General features: G+C 38.6%; 1 protein-coding gene and 1 long non-coding RNA gene across 5 annotated transcripts in view; one reads left to right on the forward strand and one right to left on the reverse strand.

Annotated features, from left to right (window-relative positions):
* Positions 1-776: 776 nt before the first annotated feature.
* LOC122443473 lies at positions 777-17,021 on the forward strand. The gene is made up of 3 exons (XR_006270021.1): positions 777-1,209; positions 14,128-14,241; positions 16,061-17,021. It is a non-coding gene; the product is annotated as an uncharacterized LOC122443473 (long non-coding RNA).
* Positions 17,022-17,627: 606 nt separating this feature from the next.
* MAP4K5 (mitogen-activated protein kinase kinase kinase kinase 5) overlaps positions 17,628-19,340 on the reverse strand; it is a 115,321-nt gene continuing 113,608 nt past the window's right edge. For all 4 annotated transcript variants that reach the window (XM_043471640.1, XM_043471638.1, XM_043471641.1 and 1 more), the window contains exon 33: positions 17,628-19,247. In XM_043471640.1, the coding sequence (XP_043327575.1) occupies positions 19,160-19,247 (88 nt within the window). In that variant the 3' untranslated portion in view covers positions 17,628-19,159. The remainder of the gene's footprint in view (positions 19,248-19,340) is intronic.

Raw genomic sequence — 19,340 nt, forward strand, 5'->3', positions numbered from 1 at the left:
CCAGTTGTGAATAACTTTTTCTGAGGGCATATGTGTTCATTTCTCTTGGGTAAATACTACCTAGAATTGGAACAGCTGGATTGTATGGTAAATGTATGTTTAACATTTTGAGATACTACCATATGGTTTTTCAAAATGACTGTACCATTTGGCATTCCTCTCAGGAATATGTGAGCGTTCCAGTTGCTCCAGATCCATGTGAGCACTTGGTACTGTCAACCTTTTTTTTTTTTAATTGTAGTAAAATGTACATAACACACCATCTTAACCAGTTATAAGTGGACAGTTCCGTGGAACTAAGTGCTTTCACATTGTTGTACAACCATCACTACCATCCATCTCAGAACCCTTTTCATCTTGCAAAATGGACACTCTGTACCCATTAAAGAACAATTTCCTATTATCCCCTTGCCAGCCCCTGGCAACCACCATGCTACTTTCTGTCTGTATGATTTTGACTACCCTAGGTACTTTTCACATTTTAGTTACTGTGAATAATTCTACTACAAATACAGGTGTACAGATATCTCTTCAGGACCCTGCTTTCAATCTTTTTGGTATATACCCAGAGGTGGGTTTGCTGGGACATATGGTAATTATATTTTTAATTTCTTGAGGAACCACCATACTGTTTTTCACAGCAACTCTACCATTTTACAGTCCCACCAACAATGCACTGGGTTCCCATTTTTCCACATCCTTCCAAGACTTCTTTTCCTTCCCCTCCCTTCCCTCCCTCCCCCTCTTCTCCTTTTCTCTCCCTCTCTTTTCTTTTCTCTCACTCTCTTCCTTTTCTCTCTCACTCTCTCTCTCACTCTCTTTCTTTCATAGTCCTCATCCTAATGGAACTGAGGTGTATCTCACTGTGGTTTTGATGTGTTGACTGGGATCTTATTTGCCAACCACAGAAGCCACTTCAGCTAATTTAAGAATTTACTAAGGAACATTACATAGTCTGTGGAGTCTCTAGGAGAATCAGTCAGATCTGGAGCCTACCCAGCCAGTAACAATACCAAAACCACTAAGCAGGATTGCCTCAGCCAGACCTCGGTGCTGCTACCAATGGGGCTGTAGATGAAGGACGTTACGTACAAGACTCTCCGTCATTTCTGCCACTGAAGACCAGACTTCTCTTCACCATCCAGGCCAGAAAAATGGATTCAGCACAGCACTTGCTTCTTCATGCTGCTGTTTTCGACTGAGACCTGTGTGAGTAAGCCTGGTTGGGAGAGCCTGCACTCAAGCTGCAAAGGTGCTGGGCAAGGGAGCTTGGACTCTGCCTCAGAGAGTCTGGATTCATAGAGTGGGAAATTACTCTGATGTAGGAAATGTTTCCAAAGACAGCCACCAAGCATGAGAAATATATACTTCACTTTTCTACCTTATTTATAAATTATATAAAATATTATAAACTAAACATATACATTTATGAATATAAATAAGAGATAATAATAGCTACCTCATTGACTTATCTTAAAGATGAGATGAAATTCCATACAGAAAATGTGTAACACAGTGTCTGGCACATTGCAGATGCCGATGATGTTATCCTTATTTCTCTTAACTAAATGTGTTATTTCCTGTGTGATGTAAGGCTGACATGGAGGCAGCTGTATGTTACAATTTTAGGAACCTCAGAAGAGCTCTATGACACCCTCAGCATCATATTGAAAATAAAGTTCCATGTCATTATTTTAGCTTGATTTCTGACCTTGAGAGAAGGCAAATATCTGAAAACGGAGTGCTATTTTAGGCTATTAATGCATATTAATATTAATACAAAGCCACATCATATGTTAGAAAGAGCGCTTTTTTGGACATTAAGAGGTCTGAGTTCAAATCCTGTCTCTTTATCAGTAACTGTACAATCCTGGGCAGTTGATTACCCTCTCTTGGCCTCTTTCCTCTGTGAAAAGGAGGGTGAAGTACTGAACCACCATCTAGCTCTGTAGTATCACACTGCCATAAATGGAGGCTCTTGAGAGCAGAGTTTTGGTGTGGAGCAGAAAGGGGAAAGCAGGAATTCTCTGGTTCCTTGAAAGAGTGTAAAATAATTCTTGGTGGAAGAAAATGATACCAAAGGACATCAGACTGATAGAAAGAGAGTACTGGACTGCAAGGGCTGCTGAAAGCTGAGAATAAGTAGTATAAAAGTTAAGATTTTGTGAATTACTTAAGTATCTTGAAATTCTCTCTTGGGAAATAATTAGTAATAAAAATAGAAACAGTTACTGAGTAACTGTTTCCTGTACCATACTGTAGGTACAAATTTGCACTGACATACAATCCTTGTTCTCAGGCACTAATTCCAGAGGGGAAGACAGAAATAGAATTAGAATACAGTGTGGCAATTCCACAGAAGCAAGCACCAAGTGTGGTATTACAAGTTATTTGCATTTTGGAGAGTTATGTATCATAACTGTTATGAAATACCAACAATTAAAAAAAATTCTGTGTTAGGGAATATTTAACAGTAGGATTCCTGTGTGCTGTTTTCTATCTCTCTTGAACCCTCTGTTCCTTATCAGCTCCTGATAGGAGCGAAAGGAGTGGCAAGATCCCAGGACTGAGATCACAGAAATGAGATGCTTGCATAGGATTTCCTTCATTAGCTTTTCCACTTGGTAAAAGGGATTATTTATGACCCTCTTTTGATGTGGATTGCTTTTTGGCCTTATGGCCTCTATTGCTCCTTGTTTCCTTGGTAACTTGTAAAGTCAGGTCTTTTGATCTTTATCTGAAGAAGCTACCTTGTAATACGGTATATATATTCACACAGAATTCAATAAAGCACCCTTGCTCCATCAGAGACCTGGGTACCCGTGTCCTTCCTTCTTTCTCTCTATCTCTCTTTCTGGCTGATTCCCTGGAGCGCGGAGGCCTGCTGCGTAACCCAGGGAATATTAGCCTCTTTCCTTCTTTCACTTTCTTATCGTTGACTCCGGACCAACAGGTTCTGGTCCATTAAAGGACCCCAACAATTCTGCAAGTTTTTTACGGTCTTGTTCCCATCACTACTGTCTTTAAGATTAAGCAGAGACAGTTTGATAAAGGAGAGCCCATATGTGTGTTAATCTAACACACACACACACTGTTTCAAGTTGGGAAAACAAGATTTAGCTTCGCAAAGAGTTGGACATGACTGAGCGACTAACTTTCACTTTCTTTAATAATGGGAGCCATAGTATGCTCCATAAATATTAAAGATTATTGAGATGACATTGGCAAAGCATTCTTCAACTTGTCTCAGAAAAAGTGGAACCAACTTTAAGACGCAGGTCTAAATGTCACACTGTACAAAACTTCTTACAGATCTTTCAGTTAGAAGCAACCTCCACTACACTGCTAGTCTGCCCAGGATTACAGCTGTTTTGCCAATGTCCATCTCAAATTAGACTGTGCTCACTGACTGTTTTACTTATGTTTGTATCTCTCCAAGTCTGTAGTTCATTGCCACACCCGTAATAGGGGACTGATACAAATATACCCAATTAAGCTGAATGTTGGAAGACTTTCTCAAAGAATATGCTCTATGTTAGAAACTAGAATCCATGTGCATTTTCTAAGGCTGAGAGCAGTTTAAGCTTATCATTCGATTTTGTGGAACCACAGTAAAAAAGCAGGCTATCTGAGTAACTGTTTTTTGGCAAATCAGAATGGATTAGAAGCTATTTCATTAACTGTAAGATATATGGCAAGACTGTTAATTCATTCTTGCTTTACCAGATACTGAAACTTTCTGTTTTAACTTAATCTGCTGAAACTTAGTGGTATAAAAGTACAGAGAATTATGTGGAAATGAAAAGAAAAAGTAATCTTCAGAGAATTTATTTAGACATTAGTTGTCAATAAATACCACACAGATCTTCCTTGTTTAAGTCTTCCTAAAAAGCTCTGTTTAAAGGGCCACAGTAAAATAGGTGTAAAGCATTACACTTGCATTTAGTGCTTTAAAAATTCCCACTTTGAGTTTCCCTGGTGGTCCAGTGGGTTAAGAATCTTCCTGCCAATGCAGGGGACACAGGTTAGATTCCTGGTCCAGGAAGATTCCATATGCCACGGGGTAACTAAGACAGTGGCCACAACTACTGAGCCTGCGCTCTACAGCCCATGAGCCATAACTACTGAGCCGGCATGCTGCAGCCACTAAAGCCTGAGCGCCCAGAGCTGGTGCTCCGCAAGAGAGGCTACTGCAATGAGAAGCCCTCACTCCCCACAAATAAAGAAAAGCCCTCGCAGCAACGGACTCAGCTAAGCCAAAAATAAATAAATTTAAAATATGAAATAAAATCCCAGCTTAACTGATATGAGAAAATACATTTTTATGGGAATGTGACACATATAATAAATGACATTCTTGCCATTTGCATTGTTTCAGATGACATGTTATTCCTTCTTTAGGGGATCATATTTAAAATGGCCCCTACATAATAATCTAGGTCAAACAATGCCCCCAGTTATATTATTTGCCTATTTAATATTTTAAGCTCCAAATTAACCCTTTTACTCTGGGGCTAGAAGTCTGCAGACTGTACTTTCCAGAATCCACTCCAGTTAGGGCAGACCTCCTGGAGACACTAGGAGAATGGATAGTGGGAGGAGAAAAAGCCCCGTTCCTGTTTCTTGCTCTTCCTTAACTGTGCAAGTTCTCCTTAACTCCTGCTTCTTTTAGCCCTTCCAGAGTCAGTACTACACATGGTCAAAGGTACCAGCAGCAGCTCCTCTTAGGGTCTGAGTCCCAACTTCATGGGACTTTCCTCTGAGCTCTTGATGTGCCGTGGCAGCCAGGCAGCAAACCCTCCCCAGGGTCAGAGTTCTAATACAGTGGGTCTTCTCTGAGCCCCTCCCCAGGTTCTAGTAATCCCAGACTTTACCCTTTCGTTCCTCTAACCCTATCACTGGTAATTGCTTCTGGCAGTGCAGTTGTTCTGAGTTGTCTTAATGTCCTTTTTTTTGTCCTTTCAGCCCTCCAACATCTGTTTAACATTTCCCTATGTTAATTCTTTTAATTCTCCTCTAGTAAAATACCTACTGGGGTTTCCTGTTATGTTGCCTAGACCCTGACTGACCACAGATTCTGAGATATCAAGGTTCATTATTTTAAAATAATTTTTTGCCTAGACTCTGAGCCTAGATACCTAGGCTCTATATTCTAAAACTCACACTACTTCCCTCATTTTCAGAAAACTGACACATTTTTCTAATGTATCTGCATTTTGAAGGAGCTAGGCTACGAGCTAAAGAAAAATTTTCTTATAGTTATACCCATGAATGAGTTACACTCATGAGCAGGTAACCCCATTACTGAAAAAAATGTTCATTGTATTGTTGTCTGATTCAACAAACATTTACTGCTCACTGACAATGAGTCAGGAACTGTTAGGTGCTGGGGATGCAAACATAAATGTTGTTCTTATCCTTAAGAGAATAGAAATACCTACCTATTACTTAGTAATAGCTTTGATCAAGGATGCACAGAGGCTGTGGGATCCTGGAGGCTTTGGAACTGGGTGTTAAGGAATGGAATTGGACACTGGTACCCACTGCGGGTTGTCAGAAAGCATAAACTGAGAAATATGTATTGGACAGCTTGATACAGAGTCGGGGCTTTGTATGGAGCATTTAAATGTCAAATGGCTGGGATGCCCTGGCAGGTGCTCAGGGGCTAACAGATACCTGGACTCTCTGTGTCCTCTAGTCATGACAAGACGATCACACTGAGGTTAGTAATCCAGGAAGATTTAGATTTGAGAAACATGACAAGGAGGAAGCTATATACCCAAAGTTAAATGCCATATTTAGAGCGTGCTAAATCTTACACTTACCAAAACTACTGAGAAAAGAGCTTGTGGTTGAAGATCATAATGATTTAATGAACCATTTCACTCGCAGTTGGTGAATGGGTTTGTATTTTAAGCCTCACTGTCAGAACAAGACCCAGTTTCCCCAACAGTCAGTCTCTCCCATCAGGAAACTTCCATAAGCCTCTTATCCTTATCCATCAGAGGTAGCCAGAATGAAAACCACAGTCACAGAAAACTAACCAAACTGATCACATGGACCACAGCCTTGTCTAACTCAATGAAATTATGAGCCATGCCATGTAGGGCCACCCAAGACAGACGGGTCATGGTGGACAGTTCTCACAAAACGTGGTCCACTGGAGAAGGCAATGGCAAACCACTTCAGTATTCTTGCCTTGAGAATCCCATGAACAGTATGAAAAGGCAAAATGATAGGACACTGAAAGATGAACACTCCAGGTCGTAGGTGCCCAATATGCTATGGGAGATCAGTGGAGATATAACTCGAGAAAGAATGAAGAGACAGAGCCAAAGCAAAAATAACACCTAGTTGTAGATGTGACTGGTGATGGAAGTAAAGTGCGATGCTGTAAAACAGAACAATATTGCATAGGAACCTGGAATGTTAGGTCCATGAATCAAGGCAAATTGGAAGTGGTCAAACAGGAGATGGCAAGAGTGAATGTCGACATTTTAGGAATCAGTGAACTAAAATGGACTGGAATGTGTGAATTTAACTCAGATGACCATTATATCTACTACTGTGAGCAAGATTCCCTTAGAAGAAATGGAGTAGCCGTAATCGTAAACAGAAGAGTCTGAAATGCAGTACTTGGATGCAATCTCAAAAACAACAGAATGATCTCTGTTCATTTCCAAGGCTAACCATTCAATATCACAGCAATCCAAGTCTATGCCCTGACCAGTAATGCTGAAGAAGCTGAACAGTTCTATAAAGACCTACAAGACCTTCTAGAACTAACACCCAAAAAAGATATCCTTTTTATTACAGGGAACTGGAATGCAAAAGTAGGAAGTCAAGAGATACCTGGAGTAACAGGCAAATTTGGCCTTGGAGTACAAAATGAAGCAGGTCAAAGGCTAACAGACTTTTGTCAAGAGAACACACTGGTCATAGCAAATGCCCTCTTCCAACAACACAAGAGAAGATTCTACACATGGGCATCACCAGATAGTCAATACCAAAATTAGGTTGATTATATTCTTTGCATCCAAAGATGGAGAAGCTCTATACAGTCAGCAAAAACAAGACTAGGAGCTGACTGTGGCTCAGATCATGAACTCCTTATTGCCAAATTCAGACTTAAATTGAAGAAAGTAGGGAAAACTACTAGACCATTCAGGTATGACCTAAATCAAATCCCTTACATTTATACCATGGAAGTGACAAGGGATTAGATCTGATAGACAGAGTGCCTGAAGAACTATGGATGAAGGTTCATAACACTGTACAGGAGGCAGGGATCAAGACCATCCCCAAGAAAAAGAAATGCAAAAAGGCTAAATGGTTGTCTGACGAGGCGTTACAAACAGCTGAGAAAAGAAGTGAAAGGCAAAGGAGAAAAGGTAAGATATACCCATTTGAATGCACAGTTCCAAAAAATAGCAAGGAGAGATAAAAAAGCCTTCCTCAGTGATCGATGCAAAGAAAGAGGAAAATAATAGAATGGGAAAGACTAGAGATCTCTCCAAGAAAATTAGAGATACCAAGGAACATTTTTTTTCCCAAGGGAACATTTCATGCAAAGATGAGCACAATAAAGGACAGAAATGGTACGGACCTAACAGAAGCAGAGATACAAGAAGAGGTGGCAAGAATACACAGAACTATACAAAAAAGATCTTCATGACCCAGATAATCATGATGGTGGGATCACTGGTCTGTAAAGCCAGACATCCTAGAATGTGAAGTCAAGTAGGCCTTAGGAAGCATCACTACGAACAAAGCTAGTGGAGGTGATGGCATAATTCCAGTTGAGCTATTCCAGATCCTGAAAGATGATGCTGTGAAAGTGCTGCACTCAATATGCCAGCAAATTTGGAAAACTCAGCAGTGGCCACAGGACTGGAAAAGGTGTTTTCATTCCAATCCCAAAGAAAGGCAATGCCAAAGAATGCTCAAACTACCATACAATTGCACTCATCTCACACTCTAGTAAAGTAATGCTCAAAATTCTCCAAGCCAGACTTCAACAGTACATGAACCATGAACTTCCATATGTTCAAGCTGGATTTAGAAAAGGCAGAGGAACCGGAGATCAAATTGCAAACATCTGTTGGATCATCGAAAAAGCAAGAGAGTTCCAGAAACACATCTACTTTTGCTTTATTGACTATGCCAAAGCCTCTGATTGTGTGGATCACAACAAACTGTGGAAAATTCTGAAAGAGATTCTTAAAGAGACCAGACCACCTGACCTGCCTCCTGAGAAATCTGTATACAGGTCAAAAAGCAACAGTTAGAACTGGACATGGAACAAGACTGGCTCCAAATTGGGACAGGAGTGTCAAGGCTGTATATTGTCACCCTGCTTATTTAACTTATATGCAGAGTACATCATGTGAAATGCTGGGCTGGATGAACCACAAAGTGGAGTCAAGATTGCCAGGAGAAATATCAATAACCTCAGATATGCAGATGACACCACCCTTATGGCAGAAAGTGAAGAAGAACTAAAGAGCCTCTTGATGAAAGTGAAAGAAGAGAGTTGAAAAAGTTGGCTTAAAACTCAACATTCAGAAAACTAAGATCATGGTGTCTGGTCCCATCACTTCATGGCAAATAGACGGGGAAACAGTGAAAGACTTTATTTTTGGGGGCTCCAAAATCACTGCAGATGGTGATTGCAGTCATGAAATTAAGACGCTTGCTCCTTGGAAGAAAAGTTATGACCAACCTAGACAGCATATTAAGAAGCAGAGACATTACTTTGCCAGCAAAGGTCCGTGTAGTGAAAGCTATGGTTTTTCCAGTAGTCAGGTATGGATGTGAGAGTTGGACTATAAAGAAAGCTAAGCACCGAAGAATTGATGCTTTTGAACTGTGATGTTGGAGAAGACTCTTGAGCGTCCCTTGGACTGCAAGGAGAGCCAACCAGTCCATCCTAGAGGAAATCAGTCCTGAATATTCCTTGGAAGGACTGATGTTGAAGCTGAAACTCCAATACTTTAGTCACCTAATGCAAAGAACTGACTCATTGGAAAAAGACTCTGATGCTAGGAAAGATTGAAAGAGGAAGGAGAAGGGGAGGGACAACAGAGGATGAGATGGTTGGATCCATCACTGACTCAATGGATGAGTTTGAATAAACTCCAGGAGTTGGTAATGGACAGGGAAGCCTGGCGTGCTACAGTCCATGATATCATGAAGAGTCAGACACGACTGAGCAACTGAACTGAACTGAAGTGATGATTTATAACTGTACAGGCCATCCGGTTCTTTTATCAGCCCAGCATCCATTTTTCCTTCTTGTCAAAAGCCCAATATCTATCCCTTCTTTTGCTTTGGGTTTCTGGCTCTGTGGGACCATTATTCAAGGCATCACATCCCCTATGACCAAGGATAACCAAACCTAGGTCAAACATTCTCTTCCCTAGGAACCTGACTCTTGCATGAAAGAACAGTGCAGAAGGCTTCTGAAGTGGATTCTTTCTGAGGGCCCAAAGGAACTGTTAGTGGGTACTGCCCCTAGGTCTTCTCTGAGTCCAGTTTTCAGCTTTTTATTCAATCCATAACAACCAACAAACAGCCAAAGAACATTGATACAGGAGCTTAACTCTCAATCATGTTTATTTTGGATACAACTTCCTCTGCCTGGAAGCCCTTTACTCTCATTCTTTATTTTTCCAAACACTATGTTTCCTTTAGAAATATATACTTTTCAAATGGTTTTCTTGGGTATTTGAGCTACACTTGATAGGTCCCCATTTAAGCAGGCATAAAGTGACTCTCTGGATTTAAACAAGATTCATCCTAACTTTTCAACTAACGTTCTGTGTGAGTGAGGCATTGAGAGAGAATTTGCTGCAAGAAATTAGTTAAGTTCCATAATTCACCTCAGCACTGGCCAAACTTTCCCTGGGCTGCTTCCAGCTAATGACTGGGTTCTTCTGTATGGGTTTCCTTTTCACCATGGGATTCCTCTAAGTGGATAATCTTTGCTCTGGAGCTCCCCATCGACAGGCCACGATGTTCTTAGAGCTGCACTGCAGTTCCAGGCTTTATCCAGTCCTCCTTCCTCCCCTTCTCATTTCACACGTGTCAATTCTGCACCAAGTCTTCCTGCCTACCCTGCTCACCCTCTGTTCTCTCCTCACATATGTTATTTCCCAAAATTAATCTCCTGCACTTCTAACTCCATCTTGATGTTTGCTTCTAGAGAACCCAATTTGTAACAATGATTGACTTCTGGTTTTCTCATTTATAAAACAGGAACCTTGATGAGGGTGAAAAAGGAGAGTGAAAAAGCTGGCTTAAAACTCAACATTCAAAAAACTAAGATCATGGCATCCAGTCCCATCACTTCATGGCAGATATGTGGGGAAAAAGTGGAAACAGTGGCAGACTTTATCTTCTTGGGACTCCAAATTCACTGCGGATGGACACTGCAGCCTTGAAATTAAGACACTTACTCCACGGAAGGAAATCTATGGCAAACCTTGACAGTGTATTAAAAAGCACAGCTATCACTTTGCCAACAAAGGTCCATCTAGTCAAAGCTATGGTGTTTCCAGTAGTCATGTATGGATGCGAGAGTTGGACCATAAAGAAGGCTGAGCACTGAAGTGATGCTTTCGAACTGTGGTGCTAGAGAAGACTCAAAAGTCCTTTGGACTGCAAGGAGATCAAACCAATCTTAAGGAAATAAACCCTCAATATTCATTGGAAGGACTGATGCTGAAGCTCCAAAACTTTGGTCCCCTAATGAGAAGAGCCGACTCACTGGAAAAAGACCTTGATGCAAAAGGAGGGGGTGGCAGAGGATGGAATGATTACATCTAGATAGTTAGCATCACCTACTCAATGAACATGAATTTGAGCAAACTTCAGGAGATAGGGGAGGACAGATGAGCCTGGTGTGCTACAGTCCGTGGGGTCACAGAGTTGGACATGACTTAGCAACTGAACAACAACTACATCGTAGGATTAATGTGAAAATTAGATATTTCTCCCAAGGAAAGGTCTTGACACAGATTCTAATAAATGCTTTTATTGAAGTTTAAGTACGTACAGAAAAAAATGCATCAATCGTTGAGCGTACACGGTGCTTAGAAGTGAAAAAGGGAACATTCCCAGCACCTTAAAAGCATCCCCTCACGTCCCATATCAATCATTATTCCCTCACTCCTCCTCAAAGGTAACCGTCATCCTGATTTTTAATACTATAGTTTGCCTGTTTTTGAACTTCATTTAAATGAAATTATACAGTATACTCCTAATGTCTGAATTCTTACAAAGAACTTAAATTCTGGAGTATTGAAATCCATGTTGCTGTCAGTAGGAGTTCAGTCTGTTCGATGGTTCTGTAGTATTGACATTTTGAGCTGTGAATATACCACAACTTATCTTTTCTGCTATCGATGGACATTTGTGTTATTCCTAAGTTTTGGTGACTATGAATAATGCTGCTGTGAGCAGTCTTATGTGTCTTTTGGTGAATCTGTCTTTTAGGTGCAAACCTAGGATTGGAAATGCTGAATTATAAGGTGTGTCTGTTCATCTTTAGTTTTTCAACTTGGTAACACCAATCTATACTCCAACAAACAGTGTATAAGAGTTCTAGTTGCTCCATACCCTCATGACACTTCATTTTGTGCTATTTCATTTTAGTCATTCTGGGGCTGTATAATGGTACTGCATTGTGACTTTATTTTGTAGCAGCATTACTGTTTTAATTTCGCTGGTAACGAATAAAGTTAATAACTTTTGAAGGGTTTATTGATCCTTTGGATATTCTCTTTCTCTCTGTGTGGTTTTATTGTGGTACATTTTATATACCATAAAATTCAGTCATTTTAGGTCTGTAAATAAATAGTTTTTAGTTAAGTTTACAGTCATGCAACTATCATCACAATCTAATTTAAAAGTATTTTTATCATCTCAAAAAGAATCCTCATGCCCATTCACAGTCATTCTTCACCCTTAACCCCTGCCTCATGCAAACAATAAGTCTCCTTTCTGTCTCTATGGATAACCTTTTCTGGATAGTTCATGTAAATAGGATCGCTAAAACATGTGATCTTTTGTGACTGATTTTTTCCATTCTTAACATGTTTTTAAGGTTCATCCATGTTGTATCATGTATCAGTACTTTGTTCATTTTCATTGCTGAATAGTATTCTATTGCACACATATGACTAATTTACCATTGGTGGATATTTGGGTTGCTTCTATGGAGATTTACATACAAGTCTTTTGTATGGACATGTTCTCTCTAGGGCAGATACCTAGGAGTGGAATTGTTGGGTCGTATGGTGAATCTGTTTAACACTTTAAAGAAACTGCCAAACTGTTTACTAAAGTATGCATCATTCACACCAGCAATGTGTAACAACCCAGTTTCCTCACAATTTCATTGTATTTGGTTTTATCTTTTTTTTCCATTTCAGTGAATGTGTAAAGTATTGCATTTTTAATTTGCATTTCCCTGATAATCAAGGAAGTGAATACATATTTATTGACTACGTGGATGTTACCTTTTGTGGAGGACTTGTTCAAAATCCTTTGCCCATTTTTTCATTGGGTTTTCTGCCCTACTTCTTTATATCTTCTGGGTAGGTCTTTTGTGCATAAATGTAAGGCAAACAACTTTTCCATTTCATGGCTTGTCTTTTCATCTTGTAAAGGTGTCCCTAGCACATCTTAATTTTAATTAAGTCAATCTTATCAACTTTTTCTTTTATAGCCAAAGTCTTAATGATCTGTTTAGAAAACCTTTGTTTACCCCAAGTTCATGAAGATATTGTTTTATTTTGAAAGGATTAGTTTTATATATTTTAGATGATTTAAAATCTACTTGGTATTTATTTTTGTTGAGTGAACCTGCAGTCAAGATTCAATTTGATTTTCCATTATTGTTTTCAATAAATTTTCAATAGAATTTATTGAAAAGGCTATCCTTTCTTTTACTCCACTGCAGTGTATCTATTATACATAAGGTAACTAAGTGTGGGTCTGTTTCTAGACTCTCAGTTGTATTTCAGTTTTTATTTTCATGCCAATGTCACTCTTCTTAATTGCTACAGCAACTTTATCATAACTCTTGAAATCTGGTAAAGATTCCCAAACTTCTCTTTCAAGATTGCCTTGGGTATTCCTGGCCCTTTGCCTTTTATATAATTTATAATCAACTTGTTAATTTTCATAGAGTATCTGCTTGTATGACACAGAATATTTCAATCAACTAACATTTTTATAATATCAAATCTAATTCAGCAACATGGCATAATCTGCCATTTATTTAGGTCCTATTTATTTATCTTTTCAACGATAGTTTTATTTTTTTAAAGGACAGAAATTCATTGTCTCACAGTTCTGGAGGCTAAAGATCTGAAAACAAGGTGTTAGCAGGGTTGCTTTCTCTTGAGGCCGTTCTTCTTGGCTTGCAGATGGCCGCCTTCTTGCTGTGTCCTCATGTGACCTCTCCTCATGTATGCCCCTGGTATCCGCAGTGACAGTGTTAAGTATAGAGATCTTCCATCTCATTTGCTTAGACATTTGATGGTTTTCTATATTGTAAATGGTATCCTTTTAAAACTTCATTTTCTGTTTATTACAGGTATATGCATATATAATTGTTTTTATATTGACAGTTCTAACAGTTTATTTGCAAATAATGGCATTTTTATTCCTTTCCAAATCTTTTATTTTTTTCTTAGTTTTCTTTTATTGAACTGACCAGGTAGGACCTCCAGTACAATGGATAACAAGTGGTGAGAGTGAGAATATTTGATTCATTCCTGATGTCAATACAGTAGATTTTTAACAAATGTTTCTCAGTCTTCTCCTAAGTAAGGTCCATTAAGAACAGTCTGAGATTCTCAGTAAAACCTAAAATGATGCTTGCTACTATGTTTGGTATGAAAGAGTGTCCTGAATCTCTGACACAAGGTACTGATTATTTTTCTAATGAAAAAACATGTAAGGAACTTGATCAGAGCAGAATTTAAAGATCTCCATGACAAGCCTACCAATGTGTGACATACTGAGAGGAATAACTAAAGAATGAAAATGCCTCTTTATGCCTAACTTTCTGGTGAAAAACAGAGGAGTCAGCTTTTTCTTTTTCCTTCCCATAAGCAGGAAACTTTAATGCCAAGGATCTCACTTAACCCTCCTAACAAACATATGAAGTGACCATGATTTCCAATCAACAGATGAGATGGAAGCCTGGAAAGGTTGAATAATTTGCCTAAGGTAAGTAGTTAGTGCTACATGGGTTTGGCCAGTATATGACAACTGGGTATTATGTTGAGATGTATAACCTACATGTGCTGTAGAAATTCTGGAAAACAGAAAATAAACAGAAGTGCCATGTAAAAGTTAGGGCTTGTGTGGAGTAAACCAAGTGCCCTGAGTGAAATAAAGAATTTAAATTTTTGGTGAAAAATCATAATTTCAGATGGGAGAGCCATTATGAGTCAAGCAGTGAAGGTGGAATGATCATGACCTCTATGTGCCAGTGTTCCAAGGTGCTTAATGGAGTAGTGGGTGAGAAGGCTGGACAGGAGGTTGAGCCAAAAGAAAAAAGAAAAAAAAAAAGATAATGATTTCTGTCACAAGACCTTCTAGATTTACTTAACCAGTTTCCCACCCTCTCCCCCAATTACTGGCCTTCTACTACACCATGCATACTTTAGCCATAGTCCATATTTATGGAATACCTACTATGTGTAAGGGCTTCCCTGGTGGCTCAGATGCCTGCCATATGGGAGACCCGGCTTCAATCCCTGGGATTGGGAAGATCCCCTGGAGAAGGGAATGGCAACCCACTCAAGTATTCTTGCCTGGAGAATCCCCATGGACAGAGGAGCCTGGTGAGCTCAAGTTTATGGGGTTGCAAAGACTCGAATGGACACGACTGAGTGACTAATACACACACACTATGTGTAAGGTATAGTATAGGAAGCTGCATTTGTATGCTTGCTCATATTGTTTCTGTCATGCAACAGAAACATGCTTTCACTTAATTTCTTTTACATTAAAAAAAACTGTAGGCACACACATAAATAACTGAATAGTCCTATAAGTTTGTCACCAAAAAGAAGCATGCCCTACTCCATCTCTCTTCAAAAACCTTTTTCCTTCTTTTTTAGCAGAGTATTTTATTTCCATGTCACTAAATAAGCTGTTTCTTAATTTTTAACTTTCTGTTAAAATGGAACAGTGGATCCACTGTTCCACTTTACCTCCACACCACCTCAATATAATTATGTTATAATTATATGTTATCCTCTCTCAATATAATTATGTTATAAACTTGATTAGATTATTACTTACCGTTAACATTCTTAGGGCATTCAGCCACTGGTCACAGTGGTTTACCTTTTCTTTCCGATACAACATTTTGCTTTCCTGGAGTTAATAGCTGGGAGTTTTTGGTTTCATTTCAACCTTAGGTAAGTTTTTGCATAGAAATAATATCATCACAGATTGAATTAAAAGCAGAGACATTACTTTGCCAACAAAGATCCAGAGTCAAAGCTATGGTTTTTCTAGTAGTCATGTATGAGTGTGAGAGTTGGACCATAAAGAAAGCTGAGCGCTGAAGAATTGATGCTTTTGAACTGTGGTTTTGGAGAAGGCTCTTAAGAGTCCCTTGGACTGCAAGGAGATCAAACTAGTCAATCCTAAAGGAAATCAGTCCTGAATATTCATTGGAAGGACTGATGCTGAAGCTGAAGCTCCAATATTTTGGCCACCTGATGTGAAGAAATGACTCATTGGAAAAGACCCTGATACTGGGAAAGATTGAAGGTGGGAGGAGAAGGGGACGACAGAGGATGAGATGGTTGACTGGTATTACCGACTCAATGGACATGAGTTTGAGCAAGCTCTGGGAGTTGGTGAAGGAACAGGGAAGCCTGGCGTGCTGTAGTCCATGGGGTCACAAGGAGTCAGACGTGACTGAGCGACTGAACTGAATTGAACCCATTTCTGATTTCAGCCATAGAGGCAGTGGATAGTTCTATCTGAGCTCAGATTTATCTCGTACTCTTCCATTTTTCTACCTCAGGGCATTCTCTGACAGCCAAGGAGCCCACATGGCCAGCTACAATGGTGTACTTCAGGAGGTAATGCCCTGGTAGCAATTCAACTAGTGAGGAAGAGTCAAGAAAACAGTCCAGCCACTTGTCTTTCAGGAGACAATTGCTGAACTATCAACAGAGCTTCACAGAAGACCTGGTGGAATCAAGCTGCCACTGTCTACACAGCAATGACCTCATCAATGCACCTTTGTGTTGACCCTTCCTCTTTCTCAATGTCGCAAGTCCCTCACTCTGATTTTTTTGGGCTCTGGGAGATGCATCAGGTAGTTTATTACTCTTTCTGAAAAAGTCTCTGTGGGAGCTTCTGATATGCTTCACTGTGTCTCTCTCTTGTGCTGAATCCCAGTCTTTACACCTCATGTCTTCATTTTATTTGTTATTCTTATGAAACATATCCTTTATGGTTTTTTGAGAAAGACCATATGAGAGGTAAAGCTTGTGAGACCTTGTACAAATAAAAATGTCTTCATTTTCCCCTTAGGTTTGATTAATAGTTTATTTGGATCCAGAATTTTAGGTTGGAAATTTCTTTCAGAATTTTGAAGGCACTGCTTCTGTTGAAATTTTAAGCTATTCTGATTCTTACTTCTTGGTATTTGACCTGCCCTTTTTCTTTGGAAACATATCTTTTCTTTGACCCCAAAGTGCCTGAAATTTCGTAATAGACTTTTTTTCATCCACTGTATTATTCTTTCAATCTAAAATCTGAAGTTCTTTAGTACTGGAATTATTTCTTGAAATACTCCACTGAGTCCCTGTTTTCTCTGTTCTTTTTGGAACTCTGGGAGATTGAATATCGGGCCTCCAGGGCTGTTAAAAATTAACTTTTTTTCTCCATATTTTATTTCCTGAGAAATTTCTTCAACTTTATAAATCTTCAACTTCTAAATCATATATTGAATTATTCAGCAATGCTATTCATTTTTTCTAATACCTCTGTTTTTTGAAAGCTCCTTTTTATACCTACTCCTGATTCATAGTTGCAAATTCATCTTTCCAAAGATACTTTTTCTTTTGACATTTTTTTCTTTCTTCATAGTCTGTTGCCTTTAGGTGCTTTTTCCCTAATTGTTCTCTCTCTCATGTAAGAGGCTTCTTTGGATGTTTCATAACTCCTGGTTGTTTAATCATTTTTAATAGCATGGAACTAAAAGAATAACTGCAAGTCTGGATGCATGTGTGGGGTGCTGTGCACATTAACTATGATTTTCATTGTAGAGTTATCCAGCTGGGCAGTTCAGCCAGGACACCTCTGATGTCAGGATCTGTTCAGGTCTTTTCACTTGCACTGGTCAGATGGCACAGAGAAGACTCTTCCAATATTGTTGGATGGGAAGATCTGGCAGCCAGGATTCAGAGAGGAGGAGGATGTTGGTCTTTGTAAACACAACATGGCTGTTTGTTTTGAGCAGGACTCCCTGACATCTATTGTATCCAGTGTCCTTCAGTCCAGAGACCCCATTTAATATGCCCAAAATAAACAGTGACACACTTACTGAAATCATATATACATTTTAAAAGGACAAAACTTTATATATTTCATTTGCATAACATTTTATTGTTTGCATATTGCATAGCAAAAAGAACAGAGTCACAAGACTCATGGTCTGGCTCAATCACTAACTTGCTGTGTGAACTGGGTAAGTCTCAACCTCGCTAACCCCTTATTTCCTCATCTGAAAAATGGAGATGATGATCATACCTACTATATAGGATCACTACAGCCTGAATGAGATAGTTACACTGTCTTCCTCTCAAAGACCTGCTCAAAAAGAATCCATAGTTTGTTACTACTAACCCCTTGTTCATCATCTCAAAGGTAACTGTTAAACGTATTAAGATAATAGGTACCAATGTGATGCTTTAATTTCAAATATTAACAATAGCAGAAAGGACGAAAACTCAAGAATGGCCCTATCCTTTCTTATCTTTAGAATACTAGTTTTTATAATACTTATTTTATACTATCCCATCAGGAATTAAATTTCACTTAAAGATTTTTTTCTTAAACCTACTCAAAATGAAGATCTATGTATCGTAAAAAACCGAAGAATACATGTGTAGTTGCTTTACATTTTCTCCTCTGGCATAGTATATGTAAAATACATATCATGGGCAGTTAAATACTTTTCCCCTCTACATTAGGGATGGTAATATATATGAAGATTAATTTCTTATGCATTATCCCTAATGTAAAAAAAAATCACAGGTATATTATACTGCTTGTCAAGAATACATACACACAGTAGGCACATCTAGACAGATACACTCCTTCTAACAATATTTCAACCATCATCATTATCTTCTGTATGATCCCCTACAACTATATGTAGTTGAAAACAAAAAACTCCCTTTTAAGGCAATTCTGGATAATATTATATTACAAAATACTTGTGTTAAATAAAATTGCATATATGTACTGAACCTCCAAACACAGCCTTTAACCCCTTAAAGTACTAGTCTTAAAAGGTAAACAAAATTTTTACACATTATAAAAAAATTTAAGCTGCTCTGCAACCCTCCTTTACTAAAAGTTAGATACATTACACCACTCCAGCAAGAGATTAATAAATAAGGATTAAATATTCTATTTTACAAAAACATACAGAATGGCCAATGTAAAAGTAAAAGGCTTATCTGATAATTTCTTTATCAAATTATGTTCATTAAAAAGGAATAAAACATGGTATAAAATGAGAAAACTGTCACTAAATTTACCTCTCTGAAGATAATCACAAGTTGTTACCTAAAAATATCAATGGCACCCTTGTTACAAACATTATTTTTTTTTTAAAAGACTGTGTTTCCTGGAACTAAAGGACTATTTGTCTCATAGCTTTTATTAAGCAAACTTGAAAAAAACCACCACACAGTGGCAAGAGATAGAACAGCTGTTTCCAGCTACAGAAAATATTGAATCCTACCTTAAAGTACAGATCATTTGAGATATAACTCATAACAATTAAAGCAAATCATAGTGTAGTTTGTACTGAATTTCCTCAAGATATTTTTCCTTTCAGTGGAGTATAGTCATTTTCTTGTCATTTGAGACCAGTTTCTGTTGCTTAGTAACTATTTTCATGTCCAGCCAAGATGTAAAGATTGCTGTGTGCAGTAGGATTTTCTGTTGGTCTACTTTCCAAAACAACAACCCTGCAATTAAATCAAAACAAAAATCTCGTTAGAGTAAGAACAGAGATTTCATCTTCAAATACTAACATCAAACTGGGAGAGAGGAATATCATT

Source organism: Cervus canadensis, chromosome 6 (genome assembly GCF_019320065.1).
Source record: "Cervus canadensis isolate Bull #8, Minnesota chromosome 6, ASM1932006v1, whole genome shotgun sequence".
NCBI lineage: Eukaryota > Metazoa > Chordata > Mammalia > Artiodactyla > Cervidae > Cervus > Cervus canadensis.